The 23911-nt window shown below is 44.5% G+C and overlaps 1 protein-coding gene across 2 annotated transcripts in view; it reads left to right on the top strand.

Moving 5' to 3' along the window:
• The window catches only part of zte38 (zebrafish testis-expressed 38), a 66643-nt gene that overhangs the window by 22336 nt on the left and 20396 nt on the right, over positions 1-23911 (top strand). Inside the window, exons 3-7 of one of the 2 annotated variants that reach the window (XM_078218661.1) lie at positions 4266-4410; positions 6343-6406; positions 14337-14373; positions 21061-21087; positions 21197-21264. In XM_078218661.1, the coding sequence (XP_078074787.1) occupies positions 4266-4410; positions 6343-6406; positions 14337-14373; positions 21061-21087; positions 21197-21264 (341 nt within the window). The remainder of the gene's footprint in view (positions 1-4265; positions 4411-6342; positions 6407-14336; positions 14374-21060; positions 21088-21196; positions 21265-23911) is intronic. The other variant, XM_078218662.1, reaches the window with a different exon arrangement.

Genomic DNA, 23911 nt, shown 5'->3' with positions numbered 1-23911 from the left:
CAGTTCTTTTGTTAATAAAAGCCTGTTATTTCGCAACAACGAGTCTTTGCGTAATCAATGGTGCATCACTGGTTCCTGATTTTGCCCTTTCTCATTACTCCACACATCTATCTCAGCATCTGCATTTCATTAGTATCCAGTCATTGTTCCTCTCTCCTTTCTGTTACCCAAGTTGCTGCACTATATAGCAAGGCCACTCTGACAACTAGGCTAGGGTGGACTGGGAGAGCAGACTGATAGGTAGGACAGCTGAGGAACAATGGAGGATTTTTAAGGAGATCTTTTTCAGTACTCAGCAAAAATATATTCCGGTGATAAAGAAGGACTGTAAGAAAAGGGATAGCCAGCCGTGGATAACGAAGGAAATAAAGGAGAGTATTAAATTAAAAACCGATGCATAGAGTGGCCAAAAATAGTGGAGACTTAGAAGATTGGGAAAGCTTTAAAAAACAACAAAGAATGACTAAGAAAGCGATAAAGAAAGGAAATATAGATTATGAAACTAAACTAGCTCTAAACATAAAAAATAATAGTAAAAGTTTTTACAAATATATAAAAAGGAATAGAGTGGCTAGAGTGAATGTTGGACCCTTGGAGGACGAGAGGGCGGATTTAATAGTGGAAAACGAGAAAATGGCTGAGACTTTAAATAGGTTTTTTGTGTCGGTCTTCACGGTGGAAGACACAAATAGTTTACCGAAGATTAACGATCGAGTGTTGGTAGGAGGAGAGGTACTCAATACAATTATTGTTACTAGAGAGGCAGTGCTTGGTAGACTAACGGGACTGAAGGTGGACAAGTCCCCAGGCCCGGATGGAATGCATCCCAGGGTACTGAAAGAAATGTCAGAGGTAATTGCGGATGAGTTAGTGGTTATTTATCAAAATTCACTGGACTCTGGGGTAGTGCCAGCTGATTGGAAAACGGCTACTGTTACACCGTTGTTTAAAAAAGGAAGTAGACAAAAGGCAGGTAACTACAGGCCGGTTAGCTTAACGTCTGTAGTTGGGAAAATGCTGGAATCCATCATTAAAGAAGAAATAGCAGGCCATCTGGATAAGAATGGTTCGATCAAGCAGACGCAGCATGGATTCATGAGAGGAAAGTCGTGTTTGACGAACTTGTTGGATTTTTATGAAGATGTGACTAGTGCGGTTTATGGAGGGGAACCGGTAGATGTGGTGTTTTTGGATTTCCAAAAGGCATTCGATAAGGTGCCTCACAAAAGGTTGCTGCAGAAGATTGGGACACACGGAGTTGGGGGTAGGGTGTTAGCGTGGATTGGGGATTGGCAGAGAGTTGGAATAAATGGGTGCTTTTCTGGTTGGCAGATGGTGACTAGTGGCGTGCCACAGGGATCGGTATTGGGGCCTCAACTGTTTACTATTACATAGTAAATTTACATAGTAAATGATCTGGAGGAGGGGACTGAGTGTAGGGTAACAAAGTTTGCTGACGACACAAAGATAAGTGGGAAAGTGAATTGCGTGGAGGAAGCAGAAGGTCTGCAGAGAGATTTGAATAGGCTGAGTGAGTGGGCGACGATCTGGCAGATGGAGTATAACGTTGGCAAATGCAAGGTTATTCACTTTGGAAGAAATAAGAGCAAATTGGATTATTATTTAAATGGAAAAAAATTACAACTTGCTACTGTGCAAAGGGACCTGGGGGTCCTTGTGCATGAGTCGCAAAAACTCAGTCTGCAAGTACAACAGGTGATCAAGTAGGCAAATGGGATGTTGGCATTTATCGCGAGGGGGATAGAATATAAAAGCAGAGAAGTCTTGCTGCATCTGTACAAGGCATTGATGAGGCTGCAGCTGGAATACTGTGTGCAGTTTTGGTCCCCTTTCTTGCGAAAGGATATATTGGCCTTGGAGGGAGTGCAGAGAAGGTTCACCAGGTCGATACCGGAGATGAGGGGTGTAGATTATGAAGAGAGATTGAGCAGATTAGGTTTGTACTCGTTGGAGTTTAGAAGGCTGAGGGGTGATCTTATAGAGGCATATAAGATAATGAAGGGGCTGGATAGGGTAGAAGTGGAGAGATTCTTTCCACTTAGAAAGGAAACCAGAACTAGAGGGCACAGCCTCAAAATAAAGGAGGGTCAGTTTAGGACAGAGTTGAGGAGGAACTTCTTCTCTCAGAGGGTGGTGAATCTCTGGAATTCTCTGCCCACTGAAGTGGTGGAGGCTACCTCGTTGAATATGTTTAAGTCACGGATAGATGGATTTCTGATCGATAGGGGAATTAAGGGTTATGGGGAGCAGGCAGGTAAGTGGAACTGATTCACTTCAGATCAGCCATGATCTTATTGAATGGCGGGGCAGGCTCGAGGGGCTAGATGGCCTACTCCTGCTCCTATTTCTTATGTTCTTATGTAACTGTTTTGTAGATTCTTCCTTTCAGTTTTTGTGATATTTTTCTATCACATAACACTCCACTGCACTTCTTCCAATTACTCCAACCAGATCGAATCTGTTGCTTAATTTCCATTTCTATACTTTTACCTTCTGCCACCACTTGAAACTACTCACTTTCTTCAAGGCTCCACCATAATCTTTCCATCTTCACTCTGATCTTCTTCCCTTGGCCCAAACTGACAGTCCATAAATTGAGACATTAGTCTACCCATCTTCGTACCTCTGTCTCCCAAGCTTCTCCAGTTCCCCTGATACTCAATCATATTAATAGAGGTTCATAGAGGCCATTCGGCCCATGGAGTCTGCACCTACTCTCTGACAAAGTATCTCTCCCGCCCTGTAACTCCACATATTTACCATTGCTGATTCATCTAACCTACCATGTCTTGGGACACTAAGGGGCAATTTAGCATGGCCATTCCACCTAACTTGCACATCTTTGGACTATGGGAGGAAACCGGAGCACCCAGAGGAAACCCACGCAGACATAGGGAGAATGTGCAAACTCCACACCAGTCACCTGTGGCAGGAATTGAACCCGGGTCCCTAGAGCTATGAGGCACTTCGCTTATATGAACTATTCTCATATGAACATACAAAATAGGAGCAGCAGTAGGCCATTCGACTCCTTTTGTCTGCTCTGCATTTCAATGAGATCATGGCTGATCTTTTTGTGTTTTGAATTCCACATTCCCATCTACCCCAATAATCTATGATTCCCTTGCTGAACAAGAATGTATTTACCGCCATCTTAAAAATATTCAATGACCACTCCTATTCTTTATCTCATCCAAACTGAGTCAATATGCTGAGCTCCTGAACCAAGGTCATCTCTAACTATTGCACCAATGCCATCCTTGATTAACATAAGTCAAGGATAAATAAATTTTTGAACAGTAAAGGAATTAAGGGTAATGGTGAGAAGGGCAGGTAAGTGGAGCTGAGTCCACAAAAAGATCAGCCATGATCTTACTGAATGGCAGAGCAGGCTCGAGGGGCCAGATGGCCTACACCTGCTCCGAGTTGTTATGTTCTTATGTAACATGCTACTCCCTTCCACCTTTTCCTGGCTTCCTATTCTTCTTGAATGTCTTATACCCCTCAATATTCAGGACCTCGTCTTTTTCATCCTGCAGCCACGTGACCATAAAAATTTAGTTCAGGAAAACATATCTTCTGTGGCAGTACCTGAAACTCTGCCACGTCAAAATGATCAGTGTTGTTTCCGTGTTTCAGTTATATTATTGTTAATAATGAGTGCATGTTTCTGCACAACTTCTCTTTTTGTGATGAACTTCAACCTTTGTCAGCTGCTACTTCACTCAGCTTTGTGTTCCCAGCAAGTGTGCTAAAGGCCAAGCCCTTTGATAAAACTATTCCTATGGTAGTCACCTATCCAAGTTGTTGGGAAACACTCCCATCACAAAATTTGGCATGATTGTGACTTGTGTTACTGACACAACTGCCTGGGCCTTATGGCATCAACTTGGCAGGATTTCTGGAGGAGCCCAGGAATGCCCCTGAGCTGAAGTTTGGATTGCAATGGGGAGGAGGAAGATGTATCCTGCCAGCCTTCATCCCATCTTTTAGAATTTACTATTGTTGTTCCAATGGAAAAGAAACCCGGTAGATGCATTTTGCTCCAGCTTCTAGTTGTTTCTTTTCCCTCTGTTCAAGAAGGAAGAAATTTCTGGGCTCTCATAAATGTTAAACTAACAGTAGAATGCTGAATTTATTTAATTAATGAAGAAGAGGTTTGTGAAGTTTTTCCAGAAATGGAATGGTTCCCAGATGGTTTACTCAATTTTTTTGACTAATGTTTGCTCTTTTTGTGCTGCTAGTGGAGTGCAATATTTCCCAATGATGTGGCAACACAACACCAATCCCTTGTTTTCATTAAGAGAATGATGGCTTTGGGAGTATCATGCATTACATATCTGCGTGGGATATTTCCCGAAGATGCTTATAGAACGCGATATTTGGAAGGTAAGCACTTTACTGGTTTAAGGTAACATTTTGTTTTTCCTTTGACGTCACACCAAAACAATGATGTGATTGTACAGGGTACTGCATATTTGAAGGCGATGATGGAGCTAAAATAGAAATGCTTCAAAAGTTATTTGGAAATTTAGTTTGCTGAATAAAAGTAAATTAGAAACCCTCTATTACTTGCGCTGGGCTGGAGATTTATTCCCTCATCGAGTTATATAGCAATGGAATATAATATCCAACAGATCTTGTTTATTAATTGCTTTTCGTTTACTATGTTAATCCTCCACAAAGTTGCCAATGGATATTGTTCAAGCCATTATTATCAGGATGGATGTAAATTACTGTTAAATTCTTCAGTTAATGTGTCCTGTTTATTTTGTAACATTTATGTCACATTTTCCTTTGGAACATTTTAATTAATTTATAGCCAATTTAATGGCATGTCCATTGTGTGGCCAATTTTTTTCTGCTCTGCTCTCAAATAGCCCCTAAAAAATGGCTGCTATTCCTTTGCTCCTTTTTTCCTCTTGAAGAGTAAGGTATATGGAACACCTCTGTGCTTTTGAGTGTCTGCACCTGACAGTGCCTAAAGTGGCTGTAGCAATGCTAATTTCATTCCGTTGAATGTCTGAAGGCGTTACACTAAGATTTCTTCTAAGAATCAGGTGCAGATCAAGGGCAAACTGATCCAGACCCACCTGTTCGATGTTTGTGCGCTTCCTATCACTACCTTTCCTGGTCCTCCAACGCATTAAATTCTAAACTCTCATCTTTGTCTTAAAATCTCTTGATAGTCTTGTCCCTCCACATTTTTGTAGTCTCCTCCAACCTCTCCTACAACACCTTTTTTTACTCCTAACCAGATTTACTGTGATCTGCAATGTTAATCCCACAATGTTTTTTTTATTCATTCACGGGATATGGGATGTGGACAGTATTTATTACCCATCCCTAATTGCCTTTGAACTGAATGGCTTGCTGGGCCATTTCAAAGGGCATTTAAGAATCAGCTGTAGTCACATGTAAAGTAAAAAAAGTTTATTTATTATTAGTAAGGCTCACATTAACACTGCAATGAAGTTGCTGTGAAATTCCCCTAGTCGCCACAGTCCGGTGTCTGTTCGGGTCTCTGCACTTAACCAGCACATCTTTCAGAATGTGGGAGGAAACTGGAGCACCCGGAGGAAACCCACGCAGACACAGGGCGAACGTGCAAACTCCACACAGACAGTGACCCCAGCCGGGAATTGAACCCGGGTGCCTGGCGCTGTGAAGCAGCAGTACTAACGACTGTGCCACCGTGCTGCCCACGGTATGTAGGCCATACTAGTTAAGAAAGGGAGATTCCCTTTCCTAAAGGACATTAGTGAACTAGATGGATTTTTACGACAATCGACAATGGATTCATGGTCCTCATTCAACTTTTAATTCCAGATTTTTATTGAATTCAAATTTCACCATCTGCCATGGTGGGATTCAAACCCTGGTCCCTAAAGCATGACCCTGGGTCTCTGGATTACTAGTTTTCATCACCTCCCATTGATGGATGTGCCTTCAGATTCCAAGGCCCTTTGTTCTCTATTACCTCCTGAAACCCCTCTCCACTGCCCTTTTCTTCTTTAAACTCTCATTAAAACCTGCCTCTTTAATAAGCTTTTGTCATCTATCCAAATGCTTCATCCTTCAACTCAGCATTAATTCTTGTCTGATTAAAATTATTGTTGCATGTCATCAATAAGCTTGCAATAATGGTTAATTAGCTCTTGTAAATTACAGATATTTATTTATACCATGATGATTTTAATGTTGTTTGGTCCTAACTAGATGCAGCAATTAAAAAATACATGATTCATTATATACTGAATATTGCAAACACTTGGATTTTTAAAAACTGTTAACTTAGATAATTGTAACTTAATTTCTTAGGTATGTGTGTAAAAATTCTGCGTGAAGACAGTCGGTTTCCTGGAGCATCTAAAGTAGTAAAATGGTCAGTACACCTTATCTTACATAGCAATAAAACATATTATTAAATGATTTTTTAAAAAATTAGTTAAATTATCTTTTTACATTTCATCACTTTTTCAATAGTAAACTCAGTTGACTCATTGTAAAACATTGGGCTACATTATAATGTTTTAGCCCCCTCACAATTAGGGGAGACCAGCAATACATCAGGATCCCAGAAGTTTGAGCAGCAGGTTTTTCAAAGGTTTTTTTTATCTGAGCCACAGCATTACCATTCTACTTCAAAGTTTCCCAACCAATTAGAGTGGGCGGACATGATGATGACTCATACTTGACTGTTGAAACTTCACTATTCAAAGGAATCCTGCAAGGGTCAGAATGGAAGCAATCTACAGTTGTCAAGAGAGAGCCAACCATTTGACAGATGATGTGTCAAAAAGTGATGTCTTCACTACAGTTCTCAGATGCATCCTTGTATATCATGCTGCGGTTCCTGCAGTAATGTTCTGAAATCAGGAAACAGGAGGAAAAAGTCTGCCTCAGAAACCAAGCCGCCATGGTTAGAAGTGGCAGAAGAGGTCAACAGTAGGAGTGTGGTGCTCTGATCCTCGATACATTGCCACAATAACTTCATCAGGGCAAGAAAGGTGATTGAAATGCCACTTCAAAGTGCAAATCCTTGTACCCTGATTTCCCAGCATTCTCCTGCATAGCATTCCTCAGAACAGCAGACTTGCACACATCCCGATCTGACCCAGCAATGATATTCACTTTCATTTTATTGTTATATCACACTCTTCTATCCTAATAATCCTCCCAAAAAGTGCCCTTCCATCCTCAACATGTTCCATTTCTCACATTCATAAGTCTTTTCCTCCTCTTCTTGCTGAAGAGAATGCAGAAAACAAGGGAATGGCAGAGGCGGTTCACTAGTCATCGTAATCGTGACTGCTGCAAAGGAGAATGCACTGGAGATAAGCAGAGGCCTACATGCATGGTGATGGCAAAATTGGGGGTCTTCCAGTTATTGAGTGACAGAATGAGATATCACAGAACCACATGGCTTAAACGTTTGCTGATCAAGGGGGTGATGGATTATTATCTGAAAGGGAAGAACATGCAGGTTTTGGATGACAATAGGGGATGGCACTAGGAGAATGGCTCATTCAGCGAGCCACTGCAAACACAATGGCCTCCTTCTGTGCTATGATTCTGTGATATGTTGACTTGAGTACAGGAATAAGATAGAGAATCTGGTGAACTGGTGCAACAGCAATAATCTCTCCCTCAATGTCAACAAAACGAAAGAGATAGTCATCGACTTCAGGAAGTGTAGTGGAGAACATGTCCCTGTCTACATCAATGGGGACAAACTAGAAATGGTCAAGACTAGCCTCCCATCCATTGACCCTGTCTACACTTCCCGCTGCCTCGGAAAAGCAGCCAGCATAATTAAGGGCCCTGCACACCCCGGATATACTCTTTTGCCTTCTTCCGTCGGGAAAAAAATACAAAAGTCTGAGGTCACATACCAACCGACTCAAGAACAGCTTCTTTCCTGCTGCCATTAGACTTTTGAATGGACGTACCTTGCACTAAGTTGATCTTTCTCTACACCGTAGCTATGACTATAACACTACGTTCTGCACTCTCTCCTTTCCTTCTCTATGAACGGTATGCTTTGTCTGTATAGTGTGCAAGAAACAATACTTTTCACTGTATACTAATACATGTGACAAATAATAAATCAAATCAAATTGATGTCAAAAGGCAATAATCCAGCAGCCCCAGGGAAATCGCCACTTGGAAAGCCTGAAAAGTAAATCAGGGGTTTGCTTGCAGGCTTCCGGGAGGAGTCCTCTTTTCAAAGGCATTCAGTGCATGATTGAGATACCCAGCATCGGAAAGTGGAGGACCATAGAAATACATCGCCTGTCCTTGCATCTGAACGCCCCCCTCTCCCATGACCCCCATTCTGCAACCCCCGTTCTGCCTTCACACCTTTGGTCTAGGGTCCCCCATTGATCCTGAGCTTCGGAGAGTGAATTACTGGCTGCTGCCTTGTGCCTGGTGGTACTGATGCCCACAGTGAACTGCTGGCTACTGATCAGCTGGAGGCGTTTGAGTGTTTGGGGGGGGGGGGGGGGGGGGGTGCGATATTTCTGCCCCGGGATCTTTAATCCCTTGGAAGGCCTGACGCTGGCCAATTAAGTACCTGATGGGGACTTAATTTATTGAGCCTTCTCCAACAGAAGCAAAGCAGGGCTCACACTGGCTCTGCAGCTGGAAAGAGAGACATAATTTCCTCTCTGTTTTTCATGACCCACAAGGGCTACAAGCATTCCATGGGAACTGATGCCAAAAGAGGACAAACTGCCCTCAAGTGATGTGCAAGCACCACGAGCCTCATGCTCATTCTCCATCAGCTATATTAGGGCATCAAGACAGGTAGTTGCGCTACTACGTGGTGAGACACACATTAAAAGTGAGCAGGAACAGGTATTGGAGAGAGAGAGAAAGCAGTGGAGAGTCCTTGGAAAAGACCTACCAACCTCTGCTCCACAGAAGGCGAACACTGAGCTTCGCAGATTATTGATGAAGAGGGCTATTCTGGTGCAGCAACAGAAAATGTGCAAGGCTCTCGGCATTTCCAAGGGCATTGTGCACTTCTGAAAATAAATTAGAGAAGACCATCTCTACCATGAACGCAATTATATCTCAGACCTTTGCACCGATTTCTACTTCCATTGAAGGAGTGGCCAATTGAATGGAGGTTCAGCACAGCAAGCAACTAAGTGCACGTTGGCCCTGACCAATTGACTGCAAAATCATTATGCCAACTTAAGTAAGATGGAGGATAGCCTCGCCATGGACCTTGAGTGGCTCACTGAAGTGCAACAAGGCGCTTTTCTGCTCTTGGCTCAAAAGAAAGTGCAGCTGGGCCATGAGAATTAAGATGGAGAAGGGAACATGGAAGTAGGGGCTCTGCTCAAAGTGTTTCCACTCCTCATTGATTTTGTGCACAGTCAGAGTGCCACATGCTATCTTCTGATTTGATTTTTATTTGGTAGCCAAGTTTGCCCTTGCACACATGGAATAGAACAGTGGAAGAGAGGCAATGGATGCCAGTGAGAGAGATGCAGAACTGCTTTGTGTTGCAGTGGTAGGATGTGGTACACTAGTATCAACATTCGTGGACCACATGGTTGCACTGAATCAGATTTTTAAAAATTTGGCTCATGGGGTGGACATTAATGGCAAAGGCACTGGCCTTTATTGCCGATTCCTAATTGGCATTGAAAATCTGATGGTAAACTACCTTCTTGAACCACTGCAGTTCATGAGGCATTGTGTACATTGGTGTTACGGAGGGAGTTCCAAGATTTTGAGCGAGCAACAATGATGGACTGGTGATCTAGTTCCAAGTAAAGTTGCCATGTAATCTGGAGGGAAACTTATGGGTGGTGGTGTTTCTGTGTGCCTGCTGCCCTTGTTCTATTAGGTGCTAAAGGTCACAGGTTTGGAAGGTGATGTTGAAGAACTTTTAGGAGGTTGCTGCAATGTATGTTGTAGATGGTTCAGCCACTGTGTGCCAGTAAAGAGGAAGTGAATATTTAAGGTGGTGGATGGGGACTAATCAAGAGGGCTGCTTTGTCCTGGATGGTGCCAAACTTCTTGAGTGGCATTGAAGCTGCAATTAGGCAGCATCCTGACTTGTCTTTATAGATGGTGCACAGGGTTTGAGGAATCAGGGGGTAAATTTGCTAAAGCATGCCTGAAGTCTGAGTATATCTGGCCCAGCCATCTCTAGCAGTTAACTAAGAAGCTGCTCACCACATCAGACCTCCTCCTCATCTGAAGATGCAATCTGGTTTCAACTTGCTTCTCCTGCAGCTACAATCTGCACTATATTGTGCACAGCACAGAAATACACAGATATTTTGGACACCCTTCCTGATGTATGGCAACCCCATATGTCCAGGCACCTGCACTGCATCTTCAGCGTCTGATGGCTTGCTCAGTGACCACCCTTGTACTCATGTGAGTTTGGTTGTACCTATCCTGGGTGTCAGTGGTAAAGCTGCACATAGGTTTTATAATCCATTTTTTTAAGAGAGCAGCTGTTACCTCCGAAGTGTCATCTTTTGACTCTCCTTGGAGGTGCAAATATCTGTGGGTGATCTGGTGCAGAATAAAGGCATCACGGCGGCTTCTTGGCTATCTTGCATAAATTTGTATCCCCTTTGTCGCACGGATCCACAATTTGTTTTGTAGTGGTGCTGTTGTAGGTATTGCTTCCCTTAGGTCTCATCAGAGGTCTGAGGTAGAGCTGCAAAAGCAACCCCCATGCTGCTGTGAAGGCTAACGGCTAGGAAGTGCAAATCAAAGGGAAAAAAACTCAAAAGTAGCAGAAATGATGTCCAAAGGAGTGAAAACACTCAGAACAAGTCCTGTGAGAAAAGCCTTTCACTTAGGCAGAGAAACAGCCGTAATCTCAGTATTTCAAGCTTCTCCAGCCTGCTAATTGCTCAGGCTTCTCAAATCCGCTGTCATCTTGTTCAACCTGGCAATTTTCTGAAATGTGGAAATGCCGGCGTTGGACTGGGGTAAACACAGTAAGAAGTTTAACAACACCAGGTTAAAGTCCAACAGGTTTATTTGGTAGCAAAAGCCACACAAGCTTTCGGAGCTGCAAGTCCCTTCTTCAGGTGAGTGGGAATTCTGTTCACAAACAGAGCATATAAAGACACAAACTCCCGAAGATACACAAGGCAAACACACCCGGCCGTCCCATCGTATCGGGCAATGGGACCCTGTGCGAGAACCTCTCCGGCTATGTCGAGGGCATCCTGAAACCCATTGTACAAAGAACCCCCAGCTTTTGTCGCGACACGACGGACTTCCTACAGAAACTCGGCACACATGGAGCAGTTGAACCAGGAGCGCTCCTCGTCACAAGGATGTCTCGGCACTCTACACCAGCATCCCCCATGACGATGGCATTGCTGCAACGGCCTCAGTGCTCAGCGCCAACAACTGCCAGTTTCCAGATGCAATTTTACATCTCATCCGCTTCATCCTGGACCACAATATCTTCACCTTCAACAACCAGTTCTTCATCCAGACACACGGAACAGCCATGGGGACCAAATTCGCACCTCAATATGCCAACATCTTCATGCACAGGTTCGAACAAGACTTCTTCACAGCACGGGACCTTCAACCGATGCTATACACTAGATACATCGATGACATTTTCTTCCTTTGGACTCATGGTGAACAATCACTGAAACAACTCTATGATGACATCAACAAGTTCCATCCCACCATCAGACTCACCATAGACTACTCTCCGGAATCGGTTGCATTCTTGGACACACGCATCTCCATTAAGGACGGTCACCTCAGCACCTCACTGTACCGCAAGCCCACGGATAACCTCACGATGCTCCACTTCTCCAGCTTCCACCCTAAACACGTTAAAGAAGCCATCCCCTACGGACAAGCCCTCCGTATACACAGGATCTGCTCGGATGAGGAGGATCGCAACAGACACCTCCAGACGCTGAAAGATGCCCTCATAAGAACAGGATATGGCGCTCGACTCATTGATCAACAGTTCCAACGCGCCACAGCAAAAAACCGCACCGACCTCCTCAGAAGACAAACACGGGACACAGTGGACAGAGTACCCTTCGTTGTCCAGTACTTCCCCGGAGCGGAGAAGCTATGGCACCTCCTCCGGAGCCTTCAACATGTCATTGATGAAGACGAACATCTCGCCAAGGCCATCCCCACACCCCCACTTCTTGCCTTCAAACAACCACACAACCTCAAACAGACCATTGTCCGCAGCAAACTACCCAGCCTTCAGGAGAACAGTGACCATGACACCACACAACCCTGCCACAGCAACCCCTGCAAGACGTGCCGGATCATCGACACAGATGCCATCATCTCACGTGAGAACACCATCCACCAGGTACACGGTACATACTCTTGCAACTCGGCCAACGTTGTCTACCTGATACGCTGCAGGAAAGGATGTCCCGAGGCATGGTACATTGGGGAAACTATGCAGACGCCGCGACAACGGATGAATGAACACCGCTCGACAATCACCAGGCAAGACTGTTCTCTTCCTGTTGGGGAGCACTTCAGCGGTCACGGGCATTCGGCCTCTGATATTCGGGTAAGCGTTCTCCAAGGCGGCCTTCGCGACACACGACGGCGCAGAGTCGCTGAGCAGAAACTGATAGCCAAGTTCCGCACACACGAGGACGGCCTCAACCGGGATATTGGGTTCATGTCCCACTATTTGTAACCCCCACAGAGTTTCACTGGCTGTCTTGTCTGGAGACAATACACATCTTTTTAGCCTATCTTGATGCTCTCTCCACTCATGCTGTTTTGTTTCTTAAAGACTTGATTAGTTGTAAGTATTCGCATTCCAACCATTATTCATGTAAATTGAGTTTGTGTCTTTATATGCTCTGTTTGTGAACAGAATTCCCACTCACCTGAAGAAGGGGCTTGCAGCTCCGAAAGCTTGTGTGGCTTTTGCTACCAAATAAACCTGTTGGACTTTAACCTGGTGTTGTTAAACTTCTTACTGAATTTTCTGAAAGCCATGGAAACCCATATGCTGACAGTTAAAGACAGAATTCAGTGTTCAAAATGCATTCAGTTGCTTTAGTTTATGTTAATAGCATACTCACCAGTTCTATGGGAGTTTCCTGCACGCTATCAAATATGCTCAAGTTAAATGGTCAGTGCTTCCTGCTGACATATGAAATTTTCTGCTCTTTTAACCTGCTGCGTGCACAGATAAAAGCCCATTCTGTTAGATTACTATTTCCCCCTCCCATTGTAATTCTGAGAAATACATATATTAGGGACGATTCTCCCCCCAAAAATTTTAAGTGTTGAATTTACATGAAAACTGAAGTAAATCACGCTGTTTTTTATTCAGTGGCTGGCAGTCTTAAAAAGAATCTCCCAGTGTGAGTCACGCTGAAAATCAGTGGGCACGGTGTATTCCCGCTGGGGAGGATGGCAGCATAGGCTGAGCGGGCCACTGCGCGTACGCCGATCTGTCAGCGTCGAGCTCGGCGCATGTGCAGTGGCACTGCACTGCTGGCCTTCCAATCACTGGCCAGCTCAATTGCAGGCCAGTCCCGCGACCGCTGCAACTCCAACCACCCCCCCCCCCCCACAGCCCGATCGCTGGCCCCCCATGCATGCCTGGAACCAGCCTCGACCCCCAATCCCCGACAGTGCGGAACCACCCTCCCACAGTGCCCACCAATTCCAAAAGCAGGTGGGGCTGTGAGATGCCCCACCCCCTTGGCACTGCCCCATGCCCATGAGCAGTGCCAAGGTTCCCCCTGGGCATTGAAACTTTGCCCCTTTGGCAGTGCCCAGGGCACTGCTAAGGTGCCAATGCCTGGGGTCATCCCCCCACCCAGCGCCCAACCCTCTGGGGGGGCCTCGATTGTCCCTCTTTCACTCCAGTGGGTCAGGCCGCCAGCTCCCCGAAAGTGGGGAGCAACTGTAAACTACACTGGAGTGAAATGCAGCGGGGAGAGACTAGCAGGCCCGGAGATTTCAGTCCACTGATTCTATTTAAATTGTAGGGAAATGACATCCTGCATAGATAATGAAGCTCCGTGCTATTTCCGGCGCGGAGCTGACGCCGCCCAAAATCCAGCGCTGGGCAACACTATCGGGACGCGACCACCAGCGCAGATCCCATGCATCGGGTGCCGCCAGAATCTCCCAGAATGGGAGAATCGCCCCCATTGTATTTCAGTAATGCTTTTGGCAGAATTTACTGAGTCAGGAGATTAACTCTCCATGTTAAATGAAACATTGATCTGGAATATTCAAATTTTTAAAAACATTTTCACTCACTTTTTTGAATAAAGTTATTCAAATATTTTTTCTTCCAGGATGATGGGATGCTTTGATGCTTTGGAGAAAAAATTTGTAAGTTAATTTTGTATTTGACACAAAATTATTCCTTACTATTTCTTTTCGTAAATTGGGAACATGTTTTCCAGCGATTTTAAATGCATAATTTTTAATAATTTAATTTTGAATGGTGTCAGTAACGTAAATATAAAATTGTATTTTAACATGACCGGATTTTTCACTTCTTTTTGTTTGGGTTGGTTTGGCGACGGGAGCAGAAAATCCCGCAATTTACACCAGTGAGAAATCTCTCCGTGATCGTCCCCTCATCCCACTGGTGATGTAACAGGTTTCCTGCCATGCAATGTTTGGAACCTCATTTCCATTCACTTGCATCACATTATTGGGCTCCCCTGCAGCAACCATTCCCCCCCCCTGGCTCGGCCCCTCACATTCAAAGTTCCACCCATGGCAACATGACATCAAGACAGCACAAGAAACCTAAAATCTTTACAACTGTACAAAAAATAGAAAAATGTTGCTAAATCATGCTGCCTCTGCAACAAATACTTTACAAAACTCAATGTGACTTTGTGAAGGCACCAAATGCTTTCAAAAGGCTCGCACCTGGTGAATTGACCTCTCAGGGGAGTTCAGAGGTGAGCGCATAGCTCACGAAGTGATACAGCTGCGCCAGAGGGGCGAGAGGGCATTGAGAAAGTACTTTAGTGTTGCAGGAGAGGCCTCGGGGACCCCAAAGGTCTTAGGGATACTGGGAGAGGCGAGGGGGTTACTGGCTGAGGCCTCAGGGTATCGGCAAAGACACCAGTGCAAGAAGTGGCCAGTGCCCAAGGGCAGACACCAAGCTGAGGGGCTCAGGGACTGGGGGTGAAGGCGCCGGGGCTGCTGGGGTGAAGGCACGGGGGCAATGGAACCTGGGAAAAAGGCAATGGAACTGCAGAAAAGGTTCAGGGCCAGAAAGGGTGAAAGATTTGGGGCCAGTAAAGGGGGAAAGAGTTGGAACCAGAAGGGGAAACCAGTCAAGTGTTAAAGTGATCTTTCCTGCGGCTGCTTTCTTCTGATGCTAGGTGTCTGTCTTCTTGGACTGCCCTGACATTGAGAAGGGAAGCCTGGTCCACTGTGGTGGATGGGTGGTTGACCAGTCATTACAGACTGACAGTTCCACTCATGGGCAGCGGGGGCTGCAAACTCATTACTGACAAGGTCAAGTCTAATGATGAAGCATGTCAGTAATTAACGTTCCATTTCAGCTCAGATTGTTCAGCTACAACTCAATGAACATGCCTGTAGTCTGACTGCTCACCCATTTGTACCCACTAAATCACCACTGATGCATGTGAGTGGCACTGATTGCCGCTCAACAGTTAACCCTAGACGCACTGACCTCCACAGTGACTGCTATGGTTTCCGTACACACCATTGACTGAGTGGGGAAGCATATATATCCTCTTCAACAATGAGCAAGGGTACACTGGCTTAGGAGAGCACTCCAACCCATCAGATGTATGCTGAGGTATATTTTGTCACTGACCGTTGAGACACAGCTACTGAGGGTGATTAGGCAAAAGATGAACACTTGGACACAAAAACTAACCATCAGCTTGGAGCCTGTGGAACTGGTTATCATTCTTCTCATGCAAAGAGAAGAGAAAATGTCAATAGAGGTGTCTTGCTCTCCAGAGGAACAAGGAGAGCCCTGAGGAGGAAGGGATGGCAGAATCTTCTCCACAGGTATAGGAGGTATTCCAGAGAGCGGTGGTTCAGAAATGTCTTCCACAACCCAGGGTATATAGACAGCGCCTGACCTTCCTTGAGATGAGTGACAACCAGTGTCGGCGAAGACTTCACCTGTCAAGAGAACTGGTGGCTCACTTATGCACCATTCTACAGGATTTGACACCATGGAGACTTGAAAGGCACCCATTGCCTGTGGCGTTGAAAGTCACAGCTACCCTCAATTTTTACGCAACTGGCTCCTTCCATCGCTCTCCGGGTGACGGCATTCTCGCAAGCCTCCACATGTAAGTGCACTTTTCACTAGGGCAAACAACTAGGTCTATTTTGACCAGGATCAGGTAAGCGAGGATGCAAGAGCCATGGAATTTGCCCAGATGTCTGACTCTGAACTCCCCTGAGAGGTCAATTCACCAGGTGCGAGCCTTTTGAAAGCATTTGGTGCCTTCACAAAGTCACATTGAGTTTTGTAAAGTATTTGTTGCAGAGGCAGCATGATTTAACAACATTTTTCTATTTTTTGTACAGTTGTAAAGATTTTAGGTTTCTTTTAGGTGTAGGGTGCCATCAACTGCATTCACATAGTCCCCGTGACATTAAGGAGTGCAGTTGTGAAATGCAAGGATATCCACTCCCTAAATGTTCAGCTGGTCTGCAACCACACAAAGCACTTCCCAGGGAGTGTGTATGACTCGTACATCCTGAGCCACTCTCAGATCCCTGCCGTGTTTGAGGGTTCACAGCAGGTACAGGATTGGCCTCTCAGGGTCAGGGGATACCTACTGAGGACATAGCTGATGATGCCTGTGCGATGACCACAGTGCAGCTGAGACAAGATACAATGAGATTCATGCTACTACTTGTACTTTGGTGGAGCAGACCATAGGGATGCCGAAAATAAAATTCTGGTGCCTGGACCGATCAGGTGGAGCCCTGCAGTATAGATCTCAGAGGGTGTCGCATCGTGGTGGTCTGTTGCTATGAGTGCATGAGGGCCTCTGGCTTACCCTTGGGATTGAAGGGCAAATGGAATGAGCTCAAGAAGCCCCGCCATCCTCTGACATTTGCACTCGTGAATGTCCACAATTGCCTGCACCATGGAGTGCATGACTTGCAGTAGTGCAGGGCAGAAGGTCTTGCACCAAGATCTCCACTGTGGCCACTACCCTAGCTGTGTTTACCTGAGTGCGTAGGAGCGTCGGCACTATCTCCTGAGACGGAATCAATTAGGACTCTTCAATTCTGCCTTTCAATCTGAGGAGTGTAGCTAACATTCCTTCCTGATGTTCCCGACTTTGCCTTTGGAGTTCCAGCAACTGAGACATGACCTAGTCCAGAGGCATGTTATCTGACAGGGCCTCAGCAGATTCATGGCCTCTACAATCCTCCAAGTGCTGGCACCCTGGGATGTCCTTGCTGTGGATCAGCGAGAGTGAGGCGCTCACCAGTCTGTGACCCAAGTCCTCTCTAAAGCTAAGTCCCACTGAGCTGTCTCTCTCTGCGCTGGTAGAGGGTATTTATGAAAGCTGTGATGGTTCTTCAATGTTCATGTCCAAGAAATCATCTTGGCTGGTGTTGTAGCTCTCTTGGACCTGACTGGTGGACTTGCTGGGCTGCTCCTGTGATGTGCCTACGAGAGAAGGGAGATTTCATTAGTGCATGGCAGGGGCCTTCAGATGTAGAAGACATGACTCCCATCAATTCTGTGTGATGGGTTATTTTGTACTGGACCCTCACTTGGTTTTTCGCCATTGGCACAGGAGTGGTTGACTTCCTCCCCGATCAGCTGGAGAGCTCTCTCCTCAAAGTCGGAGAGGACTTTAAACTGGAGCATCTCTCTAGTCCGTCTGGGATCTCTCCTTCTTGTTATGTGCCAGCTTGTCCTGCATGAAAACAGATGAAGAGAGTGTAAGCAGGTCACGTGCCAGGGCAAATTGTAAGGATGCCTGGCATGTGTGGATGGTGTATAAGAGCAGTGAGGAGATGACCCACAGGGGAGATGAAGATGTGTGGGAGAGCGAGTGATGGTGTCCATTGATCTGGAAGTGAGTGAGCTCCCTGTGGATGTGTAATGGGTGTGAGAGAGTTGAGAATGATGGGAGAGAGAGACTTACCCTGACAGAACAGAGGAGATGATTCATCCTTTTCTGGCACTAGATGCCTGTCCTCCTCTACAGCGTGTTGGCACTGACCACCACTACCACCTCCCATGCTCGGGTGGTATCCTTGCTGGCTGGCCTCCTCCCTGTACAAGGGTAGAGGACATCATGGCGCGCCTCCAATTCATCCTGTAGTCTGGTGAAGGAAGCATCTGCAAACCTGGGGTCAAATTTCCTGATGTGGAGATGCCGGCATTGGACTGGGGTAAACACAGTAAGAAGTCTCACAACACCAAGTTAAAGTCCAACAGGTTTATTTGGGAGCAAAAGTGGCTTTTGCTACCAAATAAACCTGTTGGACTTTAACCTGGTGTTGTGAGACTTCTTACTGTGTCAAATTTCCTTACAGCCATGAGTAGCCAGCCGTGAACCAACAAGTGTCATTTAAATGGAGCGCCTCCATGATTAAGGCGCTCAGGTGATGGTGGGGTGGGTAAATCCCATGAAGAAATTTTTTTTTCAGACACCTAACAATACATGTGAAAATCCGCCATCACCACCAGTGAACTAAAAGGCACTTTTCCTGCCTGCCATCAAACTTTGCCAAATATAGGAAAAATTCTGCCCTATGTCTATTTCATTTCAGTTAATAAAGATTAATTTAAATGTCACAATTTTACATGCACAGTAATTATTTATTCCTCAGATTATATACAAACAAGTTTTTAAAATGTTTTTTATTCATTAATAGCTGCGAACAATCATTCTGGGAGTAAGTACATTTCAAAAGCTTCCATGTTTGTTATTAGACATAAGATTTTGAAAATTAGGAATGTATTCAGATTTCTAAGATCAGTATTTTGGTATCTGGTCTTATTCAACAAGGCAAAGTGGATGAAAGTTGATACAGTAGTGACATTGCACTCCTGAAACTATTAATAAAATAATTTCTAAATAAGGATGAAAATGAAAAAATGGTCATGTTGGAAAATACAGTGCAATTGGAAATGTTGGAAGGACACAGTATGTTTGTCTGTAACTGTAAAAAGAAAAGATGGTTTAAAGTTTTGTTCAAAAGATTACAAAATCTTTCAGATCAGATATCATTATTGAGGGCAGCACAGTGGCAGAGAGGTTAGCACTGCTGCCTCACAGTACCAGAGACCCGGGTTCGATTCTGGTCTCAGGTGACTGTGTGGAGCTTGCATGTTCTTCCCGTGTCTGTGTGGATTTCCTCCGGGTGCTCTGGTTTCCTCCCACAGTCCAAAGATGTGTGGGTTAGTTGATTGTCCACACTAAATTGCCCCTTTGAGTCAGGGGGATTAGCAAGGTAAATACATGGGGTTACAGGGATAACACCTGAGTGGGTTTGTTGTTGATGCAGATTCAATGGGCCGAATGGCCTCCTTCTGCACTGCAGTGATTCTTCTATGAAACTCAAAGTCCCGGCAGTCTTCTCAGGTGGACGTAAAAGATTTCATGGCAATATTTGGAGAAGAGCAGAGAATTTCACCTCATATCCTGGCTGATACTTATCCCTGAACCAACACCATCAGTAACAGGTTATGTAATAATTATTTAATTGCTGTTTCTGAGACTCTGATGTGCACAAATTGACTGCCATTTTGCCTACGAAACAACATTACAGATTATAACTAAGTAATGCATTGGCTGTTAGCACTTTTGGACATCTTGATGCCATGTGAGGCACTCTATAAGTGCAAGTTCTTTTTTCTTTACGGATCTGGCGAACCTAATGCTGATTTCCATAATTTTCTGTTTTTATTTATGAATAGTGTTTGATATGTTAATGTTTATTTTAAAAGAAAACAAGTAAGTACTGCATTAAAGTTTACTTTTATTATGTCAATAAATTGTCCAGTTTCTAAATATTATACTGAAGGAGTTGTATGTATGGCAACTTTTAACACCTAAAGTTACAACTGCATTGAATATTGCACTTATAGGCCTTTTTTTTCCGGTTGTAAGTACAAAGTCCCTCAGCCTAAACTTATTGGCGATTAACTCCCCAAAGCAGGTGGGATTGCATCAGGTGAGAAGATAAAATTTTAAGAATTTCGTAACCTTAAAACTGCCGAATTCTGGGCAAACAGTCTGCTCTCAGGAGGCGGATTTGTTATTGAAAGCTCTTAAGGATGTAATTTCTATTTTAATTAACCTTGGGAAACCAAGTATGTAAAAGATGGCAAGAAGTGCTTAAATCCATTAGATAAGAGCCTTTACAACTTGCTTGTGGGCCAGCATGAACGAGAATGTTTCCTCCCATACCAAAAAGTTATCCTGTAAATCCCCTCCCCTGCAAACTACTACTCACTACTTCCAAAGTCTCTAACCCTTAATCTTTCCCTGAACCTCAAAATTAGACCTACCTACTCTTCAGCTGTACGTTTGTGCTGCGCAGGCTTTCCCACCCAACAGACTTGGGAAGCCTCACAAACAGGCTGGCTGTTGAACAGGAATTCTAGAGAAAAAGTCTAAAAGATCTCCATAGAATCCCTACAGTTCAGAAAGACGCAATGCAGGCCATCAAGTCTGTCCTGACTCTCCGGAAGAACATCTTGCCCAGAATCATCCCCATCCTTGTAACCCCAGGCATTTATCATGGCCAAGCTACCTAACCTGCATATCTTTGGACTGTGGGAGAAAACCGAAGCATCCGGAGAAACCCACACAGACATGGGAAGAACATGCAAACTCGACAGTCATCCAAGGCTGGGCTTAAGGCTTACTTATTGACTGGAAGTTGTCCAGTTATTATTGAGTGATTATTTAATTTTCTTGATGTAATACATGTGAATATATTTATCTATATATTGTGGCTATATCAATTATTTAAATGTTCATTTTTTAAAGAATATGCTCATTATATTATTATTTGAATTTTTAGGTTCATAGAGATCCCGAGGATCCAAATGTAAGCATTTACTTTGTGAAAATGTTTACATAATAAAAAAAAATACTTTTGTCTTTGCATGCAAATGGCAGATATCTATAACTAGACTTAATCCTATATCTCCCCACAGAGCATAATTGAATCCTACCAGTTTAAATTCAGGTACACTGCAGATGGACCAAAGCTGGATATTTTAAGGTAATGAATGGGTTTCACCTGTATCCCCTATTGTCATGGCTCTATAATGATATAAAGGCACCAATGGTTCATAAGCGATTGTGCAAACATGTTGAGAGTTTACTTATTGAGATTAGGAACATCATAGAATCCCTACAGTTCAGAAGGAGGCCATTTGGCCCATCAAGTCTGCACTGACTCTCTGTCAGAGCATCTTACCCAGGCCCACTCCCTGCCCTATCCTCACAATCCCATGCATTTACCCCACTAATTCCTCTACATATCCTGGGACATTAAGGAGCAATTTAACAGGACTAATCCACCTAACCTGCACATCTTTGGACTGTGGGAGGAAACTGGGAACATTTATATAGACGCATAATACTTGAAGACACCATAGACAATACTTGAAGTGTTGTCTATGTGTGCTCTGCAATAAGCAAAATTGAAAATAAACTGACTCACATGGCACACTTTCTATCTAGTGATGTTCTGCTGCAATCCTAAAAAGTAAAATAAACATCTCCCTTTATCCATCCCCCCCTTCCAAGCAAGTATAACTATTTGCAATACACCTCCATGTTTAGTTACCATTACACAATTGTATAGAACTGATGGATCTATGAGTATCTAAAGTGTAGAGGTAATCTGCTGGTACACCCAGATTTTATACTGGTAACCATATCTGGAAGTATCTTTAATGCTCACAGTGATCTCTGGGATTGACATTCTTGAAAGTTGTTCTGGTTACATTTGGGATCTAGTCCTTGATGCAATAGGAATGCTCAGTGTTGAGGAACTGAAATGAATCTAATGACTTCATAGGAATTTGGTTCCAAACAAATCCTTGTCACCTTGGCTAGTTGCCACATACTTTCAGTGGGATCTGGATGTGAACTGGGACGTCCCAACTATAAACTTGCCAATTCTGTACCCCTCTTTATATTGTGCACCTTGGACATGTTGCAGTTTTACAAGTTGCTCTCTAGTGTAAGGTGTCGGGTTTTGTGATATGAAACCCTTCTAATTTTAAAAAAATCTTTAAGGTCCGAATGTTTTAATGTCTAATACTAGGGTCCTCAGTTGTACTTGACCTTCAAGGTACACACAACTAGTATTTGTGAAATAAGCAGAAGACATCCTGGAAACTCTGGGCCAATCCTGGAAAATTGACAACCCAATAAGGAGCCTTGGTGAATTTCTTGTAAAAGTATGTCTTGTAGATGTTATACAGTGCTGCCACTGAGCATTGGTAATGGAGGGAGTGAATGTTAAAGGTGGTGGAAAGGGCTCCAGTCAAACGGACTGCTTGATCCTGAGTGATATTGAGCTTCTTGAACTGCACTCATCCAGGCAAGTGGAGAGTATTCCATTGCACTGCTGAATTGTACCTTACAGATGGTGGATAGGCTTTGGGTATCAGGAGGTGAGTTGTTTGCTACAGGTTTCCCAGCCTTTGATCTGCTCTTGTAGCCACAGTTTTCACATGGCTCGTTCAGTTCTACTTCTGGTCAATGGTAATTCCAAGCTCCTCTCCTCCCAGCACCTCCCCCCGCCCCCCCCAATCTTCATTGAACCAGAGTTGATCCCCTGGCTTGATGGTAGTGGGAGAGTGGGGGGTGTACTGAGCCATGTACAGATCCTGGTTTAACACATTTTTGCTGCTACTGATGGCCCACAGCGCCTCATGGATGCTCAGTTTTGAGTTGCTAGGTATATTCAAAATCTACCCTGTTTAGCAAGCTGGTAGTGCCAAATAATAAGATGGAATTAGATGGGACTTCATCTCCACAAGGGCTGTACAGTGGTAATCCTTGCCAATACTGTCATGGACAGATGCACCTGTGACAGTACAGTTGTGAAGATGAGGTCAAGTATTTCCCTCTTATTAGTTGCCTCAACATCAGCTGAGACCCAGATAGCAGCTATGTTCTTTAGGATTCATACTCTTGCAACTCGGCCAACGTTGTCTACCTGATACGCTGCAAGAAAGGATGTCCCGAGGCATGGTACATTGGGGAAACTATGCAGACGCTGCGACAACGGATGAATGAACACCGCTCGACAATCACCAGGCAAGACTGTTCTCTTCCTGTTGGGGAGCACTTCAGCGGTCATGGGCATTCGGCCTCTGATATTCGGGTAAGCGTTCTCCAAGGCGGCCTTCGCGACACACGACGGCGCAGAGTCGCTGAGCAGAAACTGATAGCCAAGTTCCGCACACACGAGGACGGCCTCAACTGGGATATTGGGTTCATGTCACACTATTTGTAACCCCCACAGAGTTTCACTGGCTGTCTTGTCTGGAGACAATACACATCTTTTTAGCCTGTCTTGATGCTCTCTCCACTCACGTTGTTTTGTTTCTTAAAGACTTGATTAGTTGTAAGTATTCGCATTCCAACCATTATTCATGTAAATTGAGTTTGTGTCTTTATATGCTCTGTTTGTGAACAGAATTCCCACTCACCTGAAGAAGGGGCTTGGAGCTCCGAAAGCTTGTGTGGCTTTTGCTACCAAATAAACCTGTTGGACTTTAACCTGGTGTTGTAAAACTTCTTACTGTGTTTACCCCAGTCCAACGCCGGCATCTCCACATCACCACTTTAGGATTCAGTCAGCTCAATCAGTGGTGGGGCTACCAAGCCACTCTTGATGATGGACATTG

Source organism: Mustelus asterias, chromosome 8, assembly GCF_964213995.1.
Source record: "Mustelus asterias chromosome 8, sMusAst1.hap1.1, whole genome shotgun sequence".
Taxonomy (NCBI): domain Eukaryota; kingdom Metazoa; phylum Chordata; class Chondrichthyes; order Carcharhiniformes; family Triakidae; genus Mustelus; species Mustelus asterias.
Note: the sequence above shows the minus strand (reverse complement) of the source record. Positions and strands in the feature narration are given on the sequence as shown.